Source organism: Ovis canadensis, chromosome 1 (assembly GCF_042477335.2).
Source record: "Ovis canadensis isolate MfBH-ARS-UI-01 breed Bighorn chromosome 1, ARS-UI_OviCan_v2, whole genome shotgun sequence".
Lineage (NCBI taxonomy): Eukaryota > Metazoa > Chordata > Mammalia > Artiodactyla > Bovidae > Ovis > Ovis canadensis.
The window spans coordinates 97,289,758-97,310,579 of record NC_091245.1 but is presented as its reverse complement, the minus strand read 5'-3'; the positions used below and the strand labels follow the sequence as shown (position 1 = coordinate 97,310,579).

Genomic DNA, 20,822 nt, shown 5'->3' with positions numbered 1-20,822 from the left:
CAAAAAAATTTCCAATTGAAGAGGAAAGGGTCTCAAAAATGCCAAGGGAAATTGTATTTAAAATCATTACAATTTGAAAGTGAGTGCTGCTATGTGGTGAAGTTGTTGAAAATTTTTCATTTTTGACTTAAAGTATGTTTATAAAAATAGAATATGCTTATATGTATATAAACTATGTAAAAATAGTCAGATTTGGAAATTTATTGGAAAACAGTGTTTACTTCAAAAGGGACATGATAAATATTCACTGATGAATAAAGGTAGGTTTTTAAAATTGAAAATCAAACTAAAATATAAAGGAGAATAATTATTTTGGTTTCTATTTTACAACTTGATCAGCACAAAAATGCACAAATTCCAAATAAAATAATTGGAATCAGAGAAATGAAACTATGATACTGTATTACTTTATAAATGAGATAAATGTTTCTTCAGCTTAGTTGATGATAAATGATGGGACAGTTTAAAGCAGAATGAAAAAAATGTCATCAATTTGTATGAACAATTAGAAAAAACAAGTCTCCCTTAATTAAAGAAATAGTCTTGAATTTCATTGGGCACAATGAGACAACTGACTAAGGAATGCAGAGTTATTTTGTACATGTATACACACACAGTGTGTGCAAATCAGAACTATGACATTTCCATTAAACATAAATGGAAAATTGAATGTGATGGTGGTGAGGTTTTAAAGGAAGGGCTAAAAACTCAACTGTGAAAAACCCTAAGGTTTAATAACAAGAGTGGGTCTTCTCTGATGGCTCAGAGGTGAAGAATCTGCCTACAGTACAGGAGATGTGAGTTTGATTTCTGGGTCAGGAAGATTCTTCTGGAGAAGGAAACGGCTGCTCACTCCAGTATTCTTGCCTGGGAAATCCCATGGACAGAGGAACCTGGCGGGCTACGGTCCATGGGGTTTCAGAAAAGTCAGACACACATTAATAAGTATAAAGAATTGGAAACTCTGAAATGACCTCTATGCTGACACTTCTTTGACAACACAGCCTCTGGATCTGCATAAGTTACCAGATTTTTCAGAACTTGTATAAGAGGCTCAAAAATGTGACAAGCAGGAAACTATGTGGCATGCCGAAAATATGTTGGATTATTTGTTCTTCAACATTATGGGCTATCATTGATAACTTCCTGAGAGCTTTCAAATATAAAGAGGAATGGTGAATTAATGATCAGCTGACACTGGTTTCCGAATGTGAATTTTACCTTTCTTCCCCCCAAGTTTATTTCATACAAAGCATTATAAGAATTCTTTCTAGGAAGTTCCCTAGTGGTTCAATGGTTAGGGCTCCACATTTTCACTGCTGAAGCCCGGGTTCAACCCCCGGTTGGGGAACTAAGATCCCACAAGCCACATGGCACAGCTGAAAAAAAAAAATCTTTCTAAAGAGCTTCAAAGAAAGATTATAGATATGTTTTCTTAGTTTTTAAGAGAAATAGTTCATGGTTTATTATCTAAGAAAACTTGTATCTCAGAATGATTTGGGCCGGGGTCATTATGCCAAAAAATAATCTCTTAAGGTTTCAAAGAAAGAAAAAAGCCCTTTCGGGGGAGAACAGCAGTGTTTGTTATTGTTGTTCAGTCGCCAAGTCATGTCTGATTCTTTGCAGCCCCATAAACTGTAGCACACTAGGCTTCCGTGTCCTTCACTCTCTCCCGAGTTTCCTCAGACTCATGTCCATTGAGTCAATGATGCCATCTATTCATCTCATCCTCTATTTTTCCCTTCTCCTCTTGCTCTCAATCTTTCCCAGCATCAGGGTCTTTTCCAGACAGTTGGCTATTCGCATCAGGTGGCCAAAGTATTGGAGCTTCAGTATCAGCATCAGTCCTTCCAATGAATATTCAGCACTGATTTCCTTTAGAATTGATTAGTTTGGTCTCCTTGTTGTCCCAGGGACTCTCAAAAGTCTTCTCCAGCACCACACTTCTAAAGCAGCAAATCTTCAGCCCTCAGACTTTATAGTCCAAATCTCACATCCATACATGACTACTGGGAAAACCATAGCTTTGACTATATAGACCTTTGTTTGCAACGTGATGTCTCTGCTTTTTTTACATGCTGTCTAGGTTTGTTATCGCTTTTCTTCAAATAGTATGTGTCATACTGCTTCATCAGAAGAATGGTGCACAATCAATATTTTTGGACCAAAGGAAATGGTATTTGCTAAGAGTAAGTTTACATTTTCCGAGTTATTATTTAGTGTGGGGAAATTTCAGATCTACTGTTTAAATGGAAGGAATAAATGGAGCAAAGCTAACTATATACAGTAATTTCATAGAAGCAATGCAAATATGATCCTAGACCTTTGGTTTTTCCCAGAACAAAGTAACAGCAACTCATTACATCCCTGTCATTGATTTTAGCTATTTGTTTATTTGATGTGGGCTGGATGGCATCACCGACTCGATGGACATGGGTTTGGGTAGGCTCCTGGAGTTGGTGATGGACAGGGAGGCCTGGTGTGCTGTGGGATCGCAAAGAGTCAGACACGACTGAGCAACTGAACTGAACTGAACTGAGCCTAATAAAAATGCTTCCTGACCTCAGCACCACTACCTGCGTATGTGCGGTTATGGTCTGGCCAGTCACAATAGCCAATGCAGAATGCTCGTGTTCTAGTCTGCCTGGCCCCAGCATGGGCTTGGGCAGCTCTGGAGAAGAAGCTCAGTATCCTAACAGACTGACCCTGAAAGACTCATCGTATTAGTTTACCACATTATCCAAGTGTATTATTCTTTAAGGCTGCATTAACTGTGTCACAAACCAGATGGCTTAAGACAACAGAAATGTATCCTGTCACATGCCTGGTGGCTCAGAGTCTGAAATCAAGGTGTCAGCAGGGCCGTGCTGTTCTGCAGAGGCTTTAGGGAAGAATCCTTCCTGGACTCTTTACTAGATTCTGGTGACTTGTTGCAAACACGGGTGTTCCTTGACTAGCAGCTACATCACTGCCATCTCTGTCTCCTTCGGCACATGACCGAAACCCTCTGTATCTTTATGTGTTGTCTCCTCTCTGTAAGGACAGTAGTCATTGGATTTAGGTCCCACTCTAATCTGGTATGACCTCGTCTTAATTACGTCTGCAAAGACCCTACTTCCGTGTAAGGTCACATTCTGAAGTTCTAGATAGACATGAATTTGGTGGAGAGACATACTCAACCCACTACACCCAGCAATGGAAATGCTCTAAATTTAATCTGACCTAGAATAATATCAGTTGGCATATAAATATTTTTTACATTTGGGTTTTAAATTATAGATCCTGAAGATTGCTCTTGTGGTTTTAATTGAATATGATACTGGCTCTGATGCTAAGGATGATAAATGAAAAATAGCATGTTATAAAATATTAACTATAAATCATTAACCTGGAGTTTCTAATGAGACTTCTCAGTTGCTTAATTAGGGTTCATTCAGGGAGCTACTGGCCCCTGCCAGGTCTGTTACCTGTATGTGTGTGAAGTCAGATTATGAAGGATTTTATACACTAACTTGAGGGGTTTGGACTTGACTCTGTAGAAAAGGACAAACCAGTGGAGATTCACTCTTTTAAAAAGATAGTTCAGATAGTGATATGGCGGATGTCGATGCTAGACAGAAGCCACTGAAACAGCACAGGGGAAGTGATTGCAGATTAGACTGTTGATGGAGAGGGAGTAGTGAAATTGTGTTGGAAACTATCCCTGAAGATTTAGCAATTGGTTAGGTAAAGTTAATAATAACAGCTGATGTTTTTCCAGCTTAAGATAAATTTGACATATTGTATGTTTAAGGTGAACAACAAGATGGTTTGTTACCCATATATATTGTGAAGTGGTTACTGCAATGAAGTTAGTTAACACATCCACCACCTCACGTAATTTTATGTATATAAATGCAGTGAGCACATTTAAGATCAATCATAGCTAATATTTATTGAGCACTTCCTTTGTGCCAGGCACTATTCTAAGCATTTTTTATGTACTAATATATTTAATTCTTATAATGACCCTATGAAGTAGTATTAATACTATTAAAATGTTGGTTCAGAGGAAGAAACTGAGGCACAACTATTGGGTTGGCCAAAATGTTCATTAGGGTTTTTCTATACACTGTTCCAGAAAAACCCAAATGAACTTTTTGGTCAACCCAATACTTGCTAAAGATCACATATCTAGCGATTGAAGGAGTCAGGATTTTAACCCACAGAATTTGGTGAAGGAAACAAAAGAATCTGGGTGGCTGCTACATTTGGGAGACTGAGTGGATGGTTCTGTCATTAGCCACGATTGAAAATGCAGAAGAGCAGGTTTGTGGGCAGTTTACTGGAAGGTTATGAGTCAGTAGCTTTAATTTTGGGTATCATATTAAGTTTGAAGAGCTGCTGGTGGGAAATCCAAGTGAATATACCTTGTAAATAGTTGATTCTAAGTACTAGAAATAATATTTGGTATTCAAATTCATCTTTTCTCAAAAAGAAAGTATTGTGTTTTAGTACATACATTATGTAGCTGTGGTAAAACATGACAAATTGATGATACCATCTCTCAGCCCTAAAAAAACTACATGAGTGCCTTCATTGGGGTGGAAAGTCTTTGTGGATGTATTCCTATGTCCTCTTTACATGGTTAGGTAAGTAAATATCTTAGCCAGAACTTTATGACATTTTTCAGCCAAACAGACAGAGGAAAGGAATTCATTCATTATGATTTGTACCCAGTGATCACAAGTGAATTTAATTCATTACAAACTCCCCTTATACCCTCACCCTTTGCTCCACACATTCCACCAAATACACCCCTGCCTTGCTGTAACCACGGGGTATTCCAGTTCAAACCCAGCTGTTTATGGGAACTGCTTTTGTTGAAATCATTAAAGAAAGGAAGGCCTGTGAATTCTCCTCCCGAAGCGCCGGCTGTTTTCTGTGTCATTTCAGTCTCATTAATCAGCGTTGCCGCGAGGTAGACGTTGCGCTGTGTATCTTACTGTCCCCAGCACAGCAGCTCCTGCGTCTCTGCCCCCAGGCCGACGCACTGGGGAGAAAGAGAGAGGGAAACCATCAATCTTGCCAGTTGCACATGTCAGCAGCGATTCCTTCCCCCTTCCTGTTGGCGGTCTCTCTCACCACCTGTGTTTAGAATTAGCACCCAAGCTGCTGCCCAGATGAATAAGAGCCATTGGCCCTGTCACCTGCCCTGTCCTGGCCACCACTTCTAAAGGAAAACAAGAAGTACACAGGGCAATTATCTTTACTGTGTGCAGCACAAGAGAGAGAGTCACGCATCCCCATAGAAGTTCTTCATGTGAACGTAAAGTTACAGCAGATTTGAGGTTGTACTAGGCGGTAGCATCATTTATTGAAGCAGAGGGATAAAAGCAAATGATTTATTGAGTGCTTTGTTGTATTCTCATACGCTCCCTCTGAAGTATCTACAGAGAGTCTGGTCTCACAGGGGGGCTTACTGGTGGTTCCAGGAGTCCACTCTGTCCTGCAGTGGGTCCCTCTCCTTCATGTGCGCGCACCAAGTCTCTGGGCTAAGTGAAGCATGTATAGCTGAATCTGCTTCTGTTCAAGCCCTGACTCCACTATTTATTAGATATTCACTGCTCACTGAACCCCTCTGTGCCTCAGTTTCCTCACCTATAAAACAGAGTTTATACCTACCTCATAAGGCGTTTTGTAAGGATTAAATGAGATAATGCATTCATAGCTCTTGCTAGAGTATTTGCACATAGTAAGCACTCAGCAAATATTAGCCATTATTATTATTAACCTCATTGTTCAGATTATCAAACAGAAGTTCAGAGAGATTAAAGAATTTGTACAAAGTGCTGGGATATGTAGAAGCAATTGAACCTGATACAGGACTGTCTGATCCCCAAAATGTGTTTTCTACTACATTATGTTGTTTCCGCTCTAGTTCCATCTTACAAATAACTTCATGTGTGAGCTTAATCAATCACTTCACTTTATCCATGTCTTTATATCCCATTATGTAAAATGAAAATGATAATACCTAACATTCCTGTTGGTATGAGACTGTTATAATTATATCATCGTCAGGCCATATGCAGTAAAACCAGGCATTTATTTTTTTAAATTTGGCTACAGAAAATGTTCATGTCCTTAAAAAGAGTTAAATAAATACAAGAGTGTCAAAAAGGTAATCATTGCATATTCCCACTCTTTGAGGTAACCACTGTTAAGTTAAATGTGTATTCGCCTTCCTTGTCAGCAGTCGTCTGTTTAATAAATGTCTGTATAGAACCACTGTGGGCTAAGCGTTGTTCCCAGGCCTTGAGGAGGGTGCTATTATTACACCCACTTTATGAGGAAGTTCAGTGACTTGCACGGGGAAACACAGCTCGTATGTACAGAGCTGGTATTGGATTTGGCCCTTTGACTTAAGAGTTGGGCCTCTTCATCTCCACTCTGTGCTCTTAGTACTTACATTCTTCTTATCTGTTGCATAGTATACTGTCATTTAAAAATAAAACTGCTGTTTATTTAGTATGTTCCCTAATGGACATTTAGTTGCTTGTAGCCCTTTTGTCATTAGTCATATAGGGAATGCCAGGTAGACTTACATTCTAATAGGAGTATTTCTGTAGGACACATTTCTGTATGTTGAATGCATATGTGCATACTAAATCACTTCAGTCATGTCCAGCTCTTAGTGACCCTATGGACTGTAGCCCGCCAGGCTCCTCGGTCCGTGGGATTCTCCAGGAAGGAATACTGGAGTGGGTTGCCATGCCCTCCTCCAGGGGATCTTCTCAATGCAGGGATCAAACCTGTCTCTCTTGTGTCTCCTGCATTAGCAGGTGTGTTGTTTACCACTGGCGCCATCTAGGAAGCCCTGTTGTTGGATGGTTGGGTGAAAATATTTAAACACTTAAAAATTTGACCTCCATCAATGAGCAGATAACTTCTGGAGAACTTACTCCATGCCAGGCACTAAGCACTTTACACTAATAAACTCATCACAATCCTGGCATCTACCCTGTGAGTCTGGTATATTATTATCCCATTTTGTAGATGTTTAAGACCATATAAGTAATAAAGCCAGGACTCAGCCCAGGCAGTGTGGTGCTAAAGCCTACTGCTTAACCACGATAAATAACCAGACAAGTTATCACAGTCATCATATTTTACTGCTTGACTTTGTCATTTTTCTAACTTATTCTAAAGTTGACTTAACAGAATGAGCTGACAGAAGGGTCTGAACTGAAACAAATACTGTTCAAACAACCCTGGGAATTGTGTCAGTCTACAAGTTGGATGATGAGAAAGGGGGCCATGGGTCCTGCAAAATGAGACTTCTTTCACCTAGTAGTATTTAGGATAGTCAGAGTTTTTTTGGTGAAATATTTTTATACCAAGAAAATAGCTTTAGAATTTTTTTTTCTCTGTCTGTAGTATTGTGTGTGTGTGCGCTCAGCTGTTCAGTCGTGTCCGCCTCTTTGTGATCCCATGGACTGAAGTCCACCAGGCTCCTCTGTCCATGGGATTCTCCAGATAAGAATACTGGAGTGGGTTGTCGTGCCCTCCTCCAGGGGATCCGACCCAGGGATTGAACCCGCATCTCATATCTCCTGCATTGGCAGGTGGGTTCTTTACCACAAGTGCCACCTGGGAAGCTTCTTGAATCCCTGAGCCATAAGGATTTATGAGACTGGGCGTTATCAAGTAAGTTTACCTAATGGTGGAAGGTGGCGTGCTTACTTGGTCTTTTCTCAGCAACAAAGGGACTCTAGCCACACCTTCATAATCTGTTGACCATAATTTGCTGAACTTCTGCCTGAAGCCAAAGGGATCCTTGACTGTGGATTAATGCATAAATGCTCAGGGATTTTATTACCTTGAAATGTAAACTATAAGCAAGTGAACTTTTCACATTTTTGTAGTCCATTTGTATGTTCGTGTGTGTGTATGTGTTTGTTTATGTGTGTGTGTTTCTATGTTTCCAATCAGGTTGGCAGTTTTGGAGAGTAATTATGTAGTAGTTGGCTAGAAGCAGTGGTTTTTCAATCTTGGACACACATTAGAATCACACAGGGAACTTTTAACAATTCCCTATTCTCACGCCAAATCTCAAACTGATTAAATCAAAATCTCTGAGGATGGGACCCAGGCATTGATATTTTTTAAAGCTCCCAGGTGATCACTGTGTAGACAAGATTGAGAACTGGTAGCTTAAAAAGGTATCTTCTGTCTTTTATTTGAATGTTTTCATTTGTACCTCATTTTATGTAGTTGAAGTGAATTTTAAGACTACATATGAGTGCCCCCAAAGCCCCTCTCAAATGAGCAAGCATCAGAGTCACCTGGAAGGCTTGTCAAAGCACAGCTTGCATAAGTCTTTAAGTTTTCTCCTGGAATAAGCCCACCTTTGGTAGGTCTGGATTGGAGCCCAGGTATCTGCATTCCTAAAAGGTCCCTATTCAGGTGATATTGCAGGTACAGAGACATAGAGTGGGAACCTCTGCTCCAGCACCTGCCTTCAACCTTCTGAACTTTCTTCTCAACAATGGCAGCCAGGGCAGCCACCTCCGGTGCAGACCATATACACACAATATCAGTGTCAGGTATGCTGATAATGCTGAAGGCAGCTCCCACATGTTGCTCCACCTCCAGTTCAGTTCAGTTCAGTCGCTCAGTTGTGTCCGAGACTGCAGCATGCCAGGCCTCCCTGTCCATTGCCAACTCCCAGAGTTTACACAAATTCATGTCCATTGAGTCAGTAATGCCATCCAACCATTTCATCCTCTGTCGTCCCCTCCACCTCCAAATAATCGTAAACTAGTCTCAAAAGTCTGTATGCAAATACAGCCTGCTCTTCCTACCAGATTGCTCCTCTTAAGTGTTTTCTGCTCTGAAGTCAGAGCCACCACTGGGTAGGTAGTTCTTGTGTGTCCCAAAATAGAACTTGGATTTCACTTTCCCACAGAAACAATTTTATGAATGGTGTTTAGGTGCAGCTGAAATACTCTTGTTAAAACCATCCTTCAGGAGTACTGTGGGTTCAATGAGGCTTCCATGGGCTGCTTTCCAGGAGTTTAACTGCCTTTTAAAGAATTGAGTTTATGAGTTTCAGAAAACCAGTTTTCAAGCATGAACATAACTTGTTTAGGAACTACCTATAACTGGAACATTCGGTTCATTTTGTGTATAGTTATTTTACCCTTTACATGGAGCCAAAGTCAGGGGTAGGAGTGGGCGATTTGTCATTTATTCCACTAACACTTATTAGATGCTCACAATGTACCTGGCACTGCTATGTACTAGGGATATAATGATGAAAAAGACAGCCCCAGCCCTGGAGAGCTCATATTCTAGGTGGGAAAATATTTACTAAGCAAATAAGAAAATATTTACTAAGTTACCAGGTTGATATGTGCAATAATGAAGAACTGATGAAAGAAGGATCTGTTCTGCTTGGAGAGAGTGACTGTGTATGTGTGTGTTTGGTAGGGAGAAGGTATATTTAGCAAGTTTAAAATCAGGGAAAGATTGTTTGGCCTTGAAGACTATGGGCGGGGGGGTTCTCCAGGCAGAGACGAGGATGAAGGATATCCAGGCTCAGGGCAGAGGGGAACGAGCAATACAAGAATGGCAAGTAACTAGGTCAGCTCCTCATGGAAGATAATGGAGGACAACTGGGAAAGGGATTAATGGTCACATAATGTCCGAGCCTTACCCCAGAGAAACAAAGGAAAAGATGTATACATACAGCTAAGTCTGTGTATGTGGTATTTACATTTTTGTCCCAGCCTTTTTTGTGAAAAATCTCTTTTCTGTATATTTCCTGTTACCCTGAGGAGGAATATTTTTTCAACAACATATTAATATTTTGAAAATATACTGAATCAAGTTGTTTCGAAACCTGTGCTCTAGGAAGCTCCTCAAGAGGCTGGCTGGAGTGCAGGCAGAAGAGCCCACGGGGTGCAGACTACTGGGGCTCCTTCACTGCCTCTACTGTTGTCTGTACATCAAGCTTTTCTCTGGACTTTTCTACATGTTGGACATATCTAGTAAGAATATTCCATTTGAAAATGAGACTCGGGTTCTATCCCTGGGTCAGGAAGATCCCCTGAAGGAGGAAATGGCAACCCACTTCAGTGTTCTTGCCTGGAAAATCCCATGGATGGAAGAGCCTGGTGGGCTATAGTCCATAGGGTCGCAAGGAACTGAGCATGACCAAGCATGCATGCATAAGCCTGTATTTTACCAAAAAAGGCAATGATAAAAAAAAAAAAAAGTATCTTTCTAGGCAGTGATTTCTCTAACACTTTAAATCAATGTTCAAATTTTCTTATGGGGAAAAACTATTTTCTTAAGCATTTCAGATCATTCTTTAGACTTAAAAAATTTTAGTATTCTTGATCTCTTGCCTGTACTTACTGTTCCATTCAGTGTAAAAATAAATTATGTAGTGGTGGTTAAGATGTTTATGTCAAGAATTTGACCCTGGCTCATTTGGTTTAAGAAGCAGTATTATTGTTAGAAATTAAAAGTGTTTCTCACTACATATCATGTTATAATTATTTATGTTTTATTTAGATAATATATTTGAGTCACTCTTCCAATAAAAACTAGAAGGACTTGCCAGATTATTCCATACCTACATATAAGCTTTGCATTTCAACATAACTTAGCTTCCCTTGGGTGACAATGCATTCTCTCCTAGGAGCCAGAGTCCCTAGATTTTATATTTCATCATCTGATGGGGAGACACTGACTGAGGTGCTATTCACTGATGTGTGAGAAAGAAAACAGAAAAGAAAGGCATGAAGAAAATAAGCCCAAAGATATGCTGAGGTACAAAAGAAATAGCTGCAGGAGAAAAGAATGTGATAAATATAATTACAAAAGCATCATGTGGTCTGGTGAGTCTAGCTCTGGAGGTCTGGGTTCTGGTCCCAGCTATGCCACCGGCTGTTACCTGGGCCTCTCAGGAAACAACTCCTTCCCTTTCTGAAAAGCACACCTTCCCTTTTTTTGAGAAGCATGTGTGTGGAGAGGGGAGCTGTGGGTGGGAGTGAAAGTAGTTAAAGTTCAGGCCAACCTTGGAGTCAAGAAGTTCTAACCTGGACGCAGACCAGTGAGAAGGTGGGCGAGTCCAGTTCTGAGAGCCGAGATTCAGATCTGACCACGTGCCTGTGATCTTGCGCAGGTTACTTAACCTTCCAGTGTCCTTCCTGGAAAGTAAGGCCAGTAATTCCTGCCTCCGTCACATGCAGTGAAGTCCATGCAAGTGCCAGGGAATCTTTCTGATTGCTTGAGTTCAGCACAAGAATGAAGAATACGTCTGTGAAAGCATTCTGCTGTGTGATGGAAGGACAGCAGAGTGCGTGGGGTGGGAGACAGGTGCCCAGCTCTGAAAATTTGGAGGTGGCTTAAAAACGTTTATAGAAAACTGTGAAAACTCAAGTTTATTCCTTTCAAACTACTTCCCTGGCCTAACAATATGTGGTAAGTGCTTCTCCTCTCTGCCCTTGTGGAACTCACAGTCTAATGGAAAAGTCACTGCTCTTTTCTTCTTTTTGATAATGATTTTTTCCTACTGTTTTAATTGCTGGCCTACATATTGCTTCTGGTTTGAGGGTGACATAAGACCTGCTTTCTCTTATATTGAATTAATATTTACTATATTGATTCTCAGGTCTGAGCATCTGGTTTCATTTCTAAGCAGAAATGAACCCAGTTTTGTTTTTTTTTTTCTTCTCCCCCTTGGTGCTGAGTCAGCATTTTCTCACCAGACTCCTGGCTCTCTGTGCTTTCTGAAAGAAAGCGCTGACTGTGGCAGAACAATGCTGAGCCGTGGCCAAAGAAAGCTTCAGAGAAGCACCTGGATCCTCCCAGCCAGGATGGAAGTGCTATTTTTCTATGCTGGGTCTCCTATGTTTCAGCTCTTAAATCACTAGTTGGTGGTAGAGACATTTTCAAGGAAGTGTTGAAAATTATATGCAAGGGGCCTAGGTATACCTTTTAGGGTGATATACATGATAATTGAGAAGCCCTAACAGAGAGCTCCTTAAGCTGTATTTTTTATTTAGCAGAATAAACAGATTTACAAAAAGAGATTTTCAGCCTAATTAGTTGATAATGCTGATTCCTTTCTAATCACAGTCTGTGATAACATGCTTTTCATGGAACCAGGTAGACATGATGGTTGTTCAGCCAAGTTTTTGATCTACCATCGACTATAATTAAAACAGGTATGATGAATACACAATTGATACTTCAGCTGGACACAAGCAGGACTTTGTAATAAGAATCTTGAAATCTTTAGTTGAAGTCTTTGGTTGCCACCTCCATACCAAAGTTGAAAGTGTTTCTAAGCTTGTAGGCAGGCTTTTTTGGATGTATATTATGCACTTAGGAATAAAATCAGAAGCTCTCTTTAGTTGATTAGAAAAATTATCTTTTGCCATAATTAGCAGCTTGGGGTTTTTCAACTGCTTTTGGATGCAATCATTGAAGTTATGATAATTACAAATTTGGAATGTGCTCGGTCCCTTATAACAGGAATGATTTGAGCTACATCTGTCAGATTGATAAACTGGTTCTCCCTCTGATTCAAATTCAAACTCCTGTCCTCTCTTCTGGAATATATCAAATCTCAGCGCTGAAGCTACCCATTGGTGATACTAATTCTGTTACAAAATGAGCCAAGGCCTGCATTGACTGGAAGTGGCCTTTGTTAAAGAAATACATCTGAAGTAAAAATGAAGACTTATTTTGTAAAACGGACCTTCCTTTTAGTCTCTGTGCACTGCGAAGAGAGTGAAGGTTGATGCTCCAGCCTGCCTGAGGAGTGAACGCCTGTGGGCTGGTCTTGAAGCTGTTTTCTTTGTGGTTTGCCTCCCATCCACTGGGAAGCCCCTGCTCCTTTCATTTTCATTCTTTTCCAGCTCTCCTGCTTTTGAACACAGAACCCCCATCCTCCCACCACCCAAACGCCACATTCCAGCCCCATGATTTCATGGTACCAGGCGTATCTCCCCTGCCATGCCGTCAGGCTGCCTGCTGACTCTTGCAGGGCGAACAGACGGGAACATAAACTCACCGCAGAAGAGCAAGACACTCTCTGTATATTTTTAAGGCCAGGAATCCAGTTCTCATTTAGAGCCTGTATTTTCTTAATAGCTCCTGGAAAATTGAACAAACCATTTCTTGTTGCTCTTACTTCTTGATAACATCATTCCCTCTGCCTGGATGTATAGAATCACAGAAACTAGAGAATGAAAAAGATGTATTAGATCATGTCTAGTTCATTCCCACTGGTCACAATTCTTTTTTTCCCACAGTCTGTCCTCTAGTGCTTTTCTCTTCTAGTTTTCTCAAGAATTAGTGTCTCCATTTGTCCTGGGGGATAATTCCTGAACATGGAGGAATTTGTGTGGAAATATTCTTTTTTTTTTTTTTTTCCCCAGCTTGATAGTCCTGGTCCTTATAATCTTTTACATGACCATAAACAGTTCCCTTTCATCTTAGGTCAAGCATTTCTGGATGGTTTTTTTTTTTCCTTTCCATTTATGAAGTTCAGAGCTTGTTTTTCTGCTTTGCTTTGTCTCTTCATCAATCAGTCCCTAAAGCCCATTAATCATTTTTAACCTCACTGAAAGCTCCTTTACTTACTCCCATATCAGGAACCCAGGGCTTACTATGGTCCTAAGGTACTAGAGAAAGCCTCACTGATAGGTACTTATTCTACGCTAACTCTTCTCTCTCCCTTTCTTTTCTTTCTCCCCTTCTCCCTCTCCAGCCCCCACCTCTGTCCCTCAGCCTCAGTTCTCATCTACCAACTATTTGTAAAATAATGTCTCTAAATTATGATTTCAGGAGTTAGTCATTGAGGGCCTCGTGTGTGTGTGTGTGTGTGTGTGTGTGTATGATTCTAAGTGCAAATCATATTTGGTCTCGGTTACTTAAAAGGTATTTTTCATATTCTCAGAGCCACAAATCTTTTAGGTCTCCTGAGTGTTTGGATCAAGCACAATTCTGGATCATGGAACTATGATGTAGCATTCTATTTTATAGTTGTCATATGAAGAATAAAGAGGAAAAGAAGCAGATATGGGGAAAATAGACTATTTATAGGATTTGAAATTCTAGGGAATAGGAAAGGGGAAAATGTAAGTAGTCTTAGCACTCACATATCTGAAGTAGATTAGCTCTTAGGAGCTAATATTATATATAAAGTCTGTGGTAAATGTTACATTCTTTTTTAAAAAAATTTCAACTTTGTTGATATATATCAACAAATAAATTGTAAGATATTTAAAGTGCACATATACCATGGTAACCTGATATATATTGTGCAAAGATCCCCCTTTCTGGCTTTGTGATAATCTAGAGGAGTGGGATGGGGTGGGAGATGGGAAGGAGGCTCATGAGGGAGGGGAACATATGTATAGCTATGGCTGATCCATGTTTATATATGGCAGAAACCAATACAATATTATAATTATTCTTCAAGTGAAAGTAAATAAATTAAGGAAAAAAAGATCCCCCATCAAGCTCATTATTACCACAACCAACACCTTACATATTTGTGTATGTGAGAGGGAGAACATTTAAGTTCTGCTCACTTAGAAAATTTCAATTATAAAACACAGTGTTATCAACTGTAGTCATCATGTTTTGCATTAATTCTCTTTTGCTGTATGGTTTTCAAGATTGGAGGACCCAGTATTATAAAGATGTTGGTTCTCCCCAAAGCAATCTATGGACTCAATGTAATCCCAATCAAATATGCCAACAGGTTTTTTTCTGTTAGAACTTGACAAGATGACTCTAAAATGCATTGAGAAGTGTAAAAGACCAAGGGTGGTTTAGATACTATTGAAGAATAAGGCAGAAAGACGTGTTCCACCAGGTCCCAAGACTTATTAAAAAGACAACTGTAATACCGGTACAGAAATAGATAAAGAGACCAGGGAACCAATGAAACAGAATAGAAAGACCAGATATAGACTCAGACATATAGAGATATTTGATTTATGCTGAAGTGGAATTCTAGAGCAGTGGGGAAAGACAATCTTTTCAATAAATGGTGCTAGAATAATTAGGTATCCACATAGGGAAAAATTAAAAGGAGAGGAAATAAAGCAGACGCTTGCCTCACACCATATGTAGAAATCTCCAAATTGATACAGACTTAAATGTGAAAGATAAAACTTTAAAGCATGCACATACATATATGTTTTATATATGTATACACATATCTTCATAAACTTGGGGTTTGGGAAGATTTGTTCTATGACGTAAAAATCTGTAATCAAGATTACATATTTAGTAAAATTAGGAACATCTCTTTATCAAAAGATAACAAAAAAGCAAATAGCCACACAAGGAGAGACTATATTGGCCACACATGTAACTAACAAAATAGTAGGATCCAGAATATACAAAAATTCTTTAATCAATAAAAACATTTTCCAACTTCAGAAAAATAGACAAAATAACCTGAATAGGCTCTCCACAGGGGAGAGCAATATGGTTACTAAAATAGCAATAACCATAAGAGTTCTCAGCTTCTCTAATAAATAATCAAAGAAATGCAATTAAACTGTAATGAGATTTTTACCTTATATCACCAGTTAGCTAAAATTAAAACTACTGGCAAAGTGTCGGTGAGGATGTGGACCAACAGGAATTGGTGATAGAAGCTGCATACTTAGGAACAGTTCAGCACACTGTAATACAATTGAAAATACATATGCATACCTTGAAGAACTGACTCACTAGAAAAGGCCCTTGATGCTGGGAAAGATTGAAGTCGGGAGGGGAAGGGGACAACAGAGAATGAGATGGTTGGATGGCATCACTGACTCGATGGACATGAGTTTGAGTAAGCTCCAGGAGCTGGTAATGGACAGGGAAGCCTGGCGTGCTGCAGGCCATGGGGTCGCAAAGAGTCGGACATGACTGAGCGACTGAACTGAACTGAATGCATACCTTGAAGTGAAGTGAAAATCGGTTAGTTGCGTCCGACTCTTTGCGACCCCTTGGACTATAGATTCCATGGAATTCTCCAGGCCAGAATACTGGAGTGGGTAGCCTTTCCCTTCTCCAGGGGATCTTCCCAATCCAGGGATCGAACCCAGGTCTCCTGCACTGCAGACAGATTCTTTACTGGCTGAACCGTATGACCCAGCAATTCACCTCCTAACTATGTACACTAGAGAAACTTGTACACTAGTAAACATAAGAATATTTTTTGTTCACCCATAACTTTTCTTTTGGCAACAGAGAAGTTGCAAAATAATGCAATGAATGTAAAAAGTTTGAGTAGCTGGTGGCTAAGCAAAACATGATAGCCTGTGGAAGGAGCACACATGAGCTCTGCAGTCCGTGATACTTGGCTTGAAATCGCAGTCTCATGTATGAGTTGTGTGATCATGGTCGATATCTTAATATCTCTGAACCTCAGTTTCCTCATCTGCAAATTGGAGGCAATCATATGCCTACCATATTGTATATTATAAGGGATAAATACATTAATGCATATAAAGCATTGAGCATAAATACCAGCAACATAGTAGTTTTCTAGTAAATTGTGGCTATTTTAGTAATATTTTTACTATTGTTAAAAATGATAAGGATGCATTTTATTTTTTCAGATCCTTTTAGTTATAACACATTTATTGATATACATTCATTTTTAGTTTTTCACTCTAGAATGCAAAATGATTAAAAGGAAACATGATATTTTTTCACTCTGTATTAGGGACAGAAAATATATTTTGAAAAAAATTTGCAGGGGAATTCCCCGGCAGTCCAGTGATTAGGACTCCATGCTTCCACCACAGGGGGCACAGGTTTAATCCCTGGTTAGGGAACTAAGATCCTACAAGCCACATGGTATAGCAAACAAATTTTTTTTTTTTTCATGCAAAATCTTACGAATACAGAGGCACATTTTTTTTCTCACTTCCTATTATGACTTCAATAACAGCAAATTAGGTCAGTGGGAAAGCATGTCAAAAATGATTTTATAATTTAAAAATTATGCAAAATTAAAAACTTATTTTGAAGAAATTAAAAAAAAACAAGTATAATTTTATCAAAAGTCAAAGGAAACGAAAACATGAAAATGTTAAATAACTTTGTCAAGAAGTGATATCAGAAATGTAGATTTCCTAAATTTTAGCCCAAGATTCTGCACATTGAATTATATCAGCAATTATTTTTAAAGAAAACTGAATTAAGTAGTAGTAACCTTTAGCCCTAATGCTATGGCCTTCATTGCCTTACCTGCACAATGAGTGAATCATGTTATAACAAACCCTTGGAGCCTCTTTAACTGCCAGTGAAATTTCACTTCTATGTCTGAAGTCTTTGTAATGACCACCAGAACCACAGTCATTTTTGCTCTTGGGAATTCCTGCCTGTACCCCACTACTTATCTTTCCAAACTGGTCATGACTGTGTTGTCATGTTGTATTGTTCCTTTTATTTTCATAAGCATATCTTCTATCTCCAATTAGATTGAAGATACAGACCTTTCCTTATATGCCTTTGCATTTGTAAGGTTTTGAGTACAAAAAGAAAAAAATATATATTATCATCTTCTGTCCCCTAATAGCACCTAACATAGTGTTTGCACCAAGTAGGAACAAAAGAAATGCATAAGGATGATGACTATCAGATTTCATTAAAAAAAAAAATAGGGGTAGCCATCATAGCTGTGGTAACATGGGCATCAGATTCATGGATTCTGCTTCAGAAACAATTTTGTCTGTTCTCCTTTGTTCCAGAAAGATGCCGTGAAGCGAATATTCTCGGGCATTCAGCCTACCGGAATCCCCCACCTCGGCAACTATCTGGGAGCCATTGAGAGCTGGGTGAGGTTACAGGACGAGCATGACTCTGTGCTGTACAGTATTGTTGACCTACATTCCATCACTGTCCCCCAAGACCCAACCATCCTCCGGCAGAGCATCTTGGACATGACTGCTGCTCTTCTCGCTTGTGGCATAAACCCAGAGAAGAGCATCCTTTTCCAGCAATCTCAGGTCAGCTTCTCAGATTAGAACTGAGAAAACTTTTATTTTCAGATTATTTGAGGAAAAAATTCAGTGGTTTATATAGCTCCTGTTTGTGATTTTTTTTTTTTTGACCATTCAAAGGTGACTTCATCAAATATAACTGTTTCATTTTTCCCTGTATTCATATCATTGAGTATTATTATAATGCAATAATATTTTCAGCTTTTTCCTGAACTGTACTTGGGAAGTTTATAATGCTTCATATACCAAAAAATTGTATCCCATTATTACTTCGAACTCAAGAATTGTTTTTCTATATTGGGTTGCATTCAAACTGATGAATTCATGCTGTTGATTAGTTTCCTGGTGATGAGGGATAGAATTTAGTAACTGATGGTTTTACATAACTCCAGTGTTGCTTTGCTGGGTATTGTATTTGGAAAGTCTATTGGATAATTCCTATTGTTCATTCTTTGTATAATAACTTTTGAGAAGATTTGAAAGAGCTAGCTGGGAAATTGGAAGATGATATCCAGTATATTGAGTCCAAGCCAAGAAAGGCCTCAGAACAAAGCCAGAATATTTGACTCATATCTTTACTGTGGATGAATCAGTTTGCTCTTGGACAGGCGGATAATCTGGCCTAGAGACAGAGCACTTAAGAGACTCCCTAGCAAAGAAGATGAGAGTTTTAACTGAATCATGCTTTACATTACATGTTTTCTTTAACCTGATGACAAACCCCGCCAAGGAATAGTATGTTATACATGTTTTGGCATAATTTAACATGTATGCAAGTGTGGTATGTGTTATACATGTGTACAACTCCTTTCTTGACCATAAACTTCTGACACTCATTATTTTTATGCATATTTAATCACCCACAGAACTTAATGTAATGATTCACACATAGCAACCATTTAAAAATATGTAATGAATGAGAAGAATATCTTCAAAAAAATAAATGCAGTTATCAACTGAAACTTGTTGCCAGATTAGAGATAATCTGAAAGAATAATAGAATCTAATCATTAACATGACTTTTAAAGGCAGTTTACCTCAGTTTCCTTTTTCACTAAGGAAAGTCAGGAAGGCTTTCTTTACATATGACTTTACAGATTGAATCTTGGACAGATCTAATTGTTATCAAGAACTTGCTTATGTTGAACAAACATCTGCCCTCCTGTAATGTTCAGCCACTCACTTAACTTCTCTCTGAAAATACACAATAAATAAACTCTGTCTTCCACATGACTGCTATTCCAATACTTGGAGGTATTGCTTGTGCATCATTCTTACCCTCCAGGTGCTTGTTCCATAGGACTTACCTTCTTCATACTAGCTGTCCTTAGATGTCTCACCCTCCTGGTTGTCCCACCTCGGAAGCATTCCTACCCTTTCTCTGAAAAGATGGTGCCTCTCATATTTCATGAAACAATGTCTATCTAAACTCTTCACACCCCTCTCTCACATTATAATTATCAGAGCCAGTCTAGTAATTATCAGAGCCAGTTTTTGAGTCACCTAATGCTTTCCAAGGCATACCATCTTCACTCCATCTTAGCTGTTTTTGATATAAGCTCTCTTTTGATCCTTATGTGATACTCTTTCATTAAATAATTTATTTTTAATTAGAAGATAATTGCTTTATAATACTGTGATGGTTTCTGCCGTGAATCAATGTGAGTGGGCCATAGGTATACACATGCCCCTTCCTTTTGAACCTCTCTCTTACCTCTGTCCCCATTCCACCCCTCTAGGTTGTCAAAAAGCACTGGCTTTGGGTTCCCTGTGTCATACAGCAAATTCCCACTGGCCTTTGATTTTGCATATGGTACTGCATATGTTTCATTGCTACTCCCTCAAATCATCCCACCCTGTCCTCCCCCACTGTGTCCAAAAGTCTGTTCTTTAAGTCTGAGTCTCCTTTGCTGCCCTGCAAGCAGGATCATCAATACGGTCTTTCTAGATTCCATCAGTTCAGTTCAGTCGCTCAGTCATGTCTGACTTTTTGTGACCCTATGGACTGCAGCACACCAGGCCTCCCTTTCCATCACCAACTCCTGGAGTTTACTCAAACTTATGTCCATTGAGTTGGTGATGCCATCCAACCACCTCATCCTCTGTCCCCTTCTCCTCCCACCTTCAATCTTTTCCAGCATCAGGGTCTTTTCAAATGAGTCAGCTCTTCGCATCAGGTGGCCAAAGTATTGGAGTTTCATCTTCAACATCAGTCCTTCCAATTAGGGTGGACTGGGTTGATCTCCTTGCAGTTCAAGGGACTCTCAAGAGTCTTCTCCAACACCATAGTTGAAAAGCATCAATTCTTTGGCCCTCAGGTTTCTTTATAGTCCAACTCTAACATCCATACCTGACTACTGGAAAAACCATAGCCTTGACTAGATGGACCTTTGTTGGCAAAGTAATGTCTCTGCTTTTTAATATGCTATCTAGGTTGGTCATAACTTTTCTCCCAAGGAGTAAACGTCTTTTTAATTTCATGGCTGCAGTCACCATCTGCAGTGATTTTGGAGCCCAAAAAAGTAAAGTCTGCCACTGTTTCCACTATTTCCCCATCTATTTCCCGTGAAGTGATAGGACCAGATGCCATGATCTTTGTTTTCTGACTGTTGCGCTTTAAGCCAACTTTTTCACTCTCCTCTTTCACATTCATCAAGAGGCTCTCTAGTTCTTCACTTTCTGCCATAAGGGTGGTGTCATCTGCATATCTGAGGTTATGATATTTCTCCTGGCAATCTTGATTCTAGCTTGTGCTTCCTCCAGCCCAGCGATTCTCATGGTGTACTCTGCACAGAAGTTAAA

The 20,822-nt window shown here is 39.4% G+C and overlaps 1 protein-coding gene across 6 annotated transcripts in view; it reads left to right on the top strand.

The window, feature by feature from the left end:
* The window catches only part of WARS2 (tryptophanyl tRNA synthetase 2, mitochondrial), a 96,374-nt gene that overhangs the window by 24,915 nt on the left and 50,637 nt on the right, over nucleotides 1–20,822 (top strand). For 4 of the 6 annotated variants that reach the window (XM_069602321.1, XM_069602346.1, XM_070289230.1 and 1 more), the window contains exon 2: nucleotides 17,769–18,026. The exons of 1 other annotated variant lie outside the window; for it this stretch is intronic. In XM_069602321.1, the coding sequence (XP_069458422.1) occupies nucleotides 17,769–18,026 (258 nt within the window). The remainder of the gene's footprint in view (nucleotides 1–17,768; nucleotides 18,027–20,822) is intronic. One more of the 6 variants, XM_069602329.1, reaches the window with a different exon arrangement.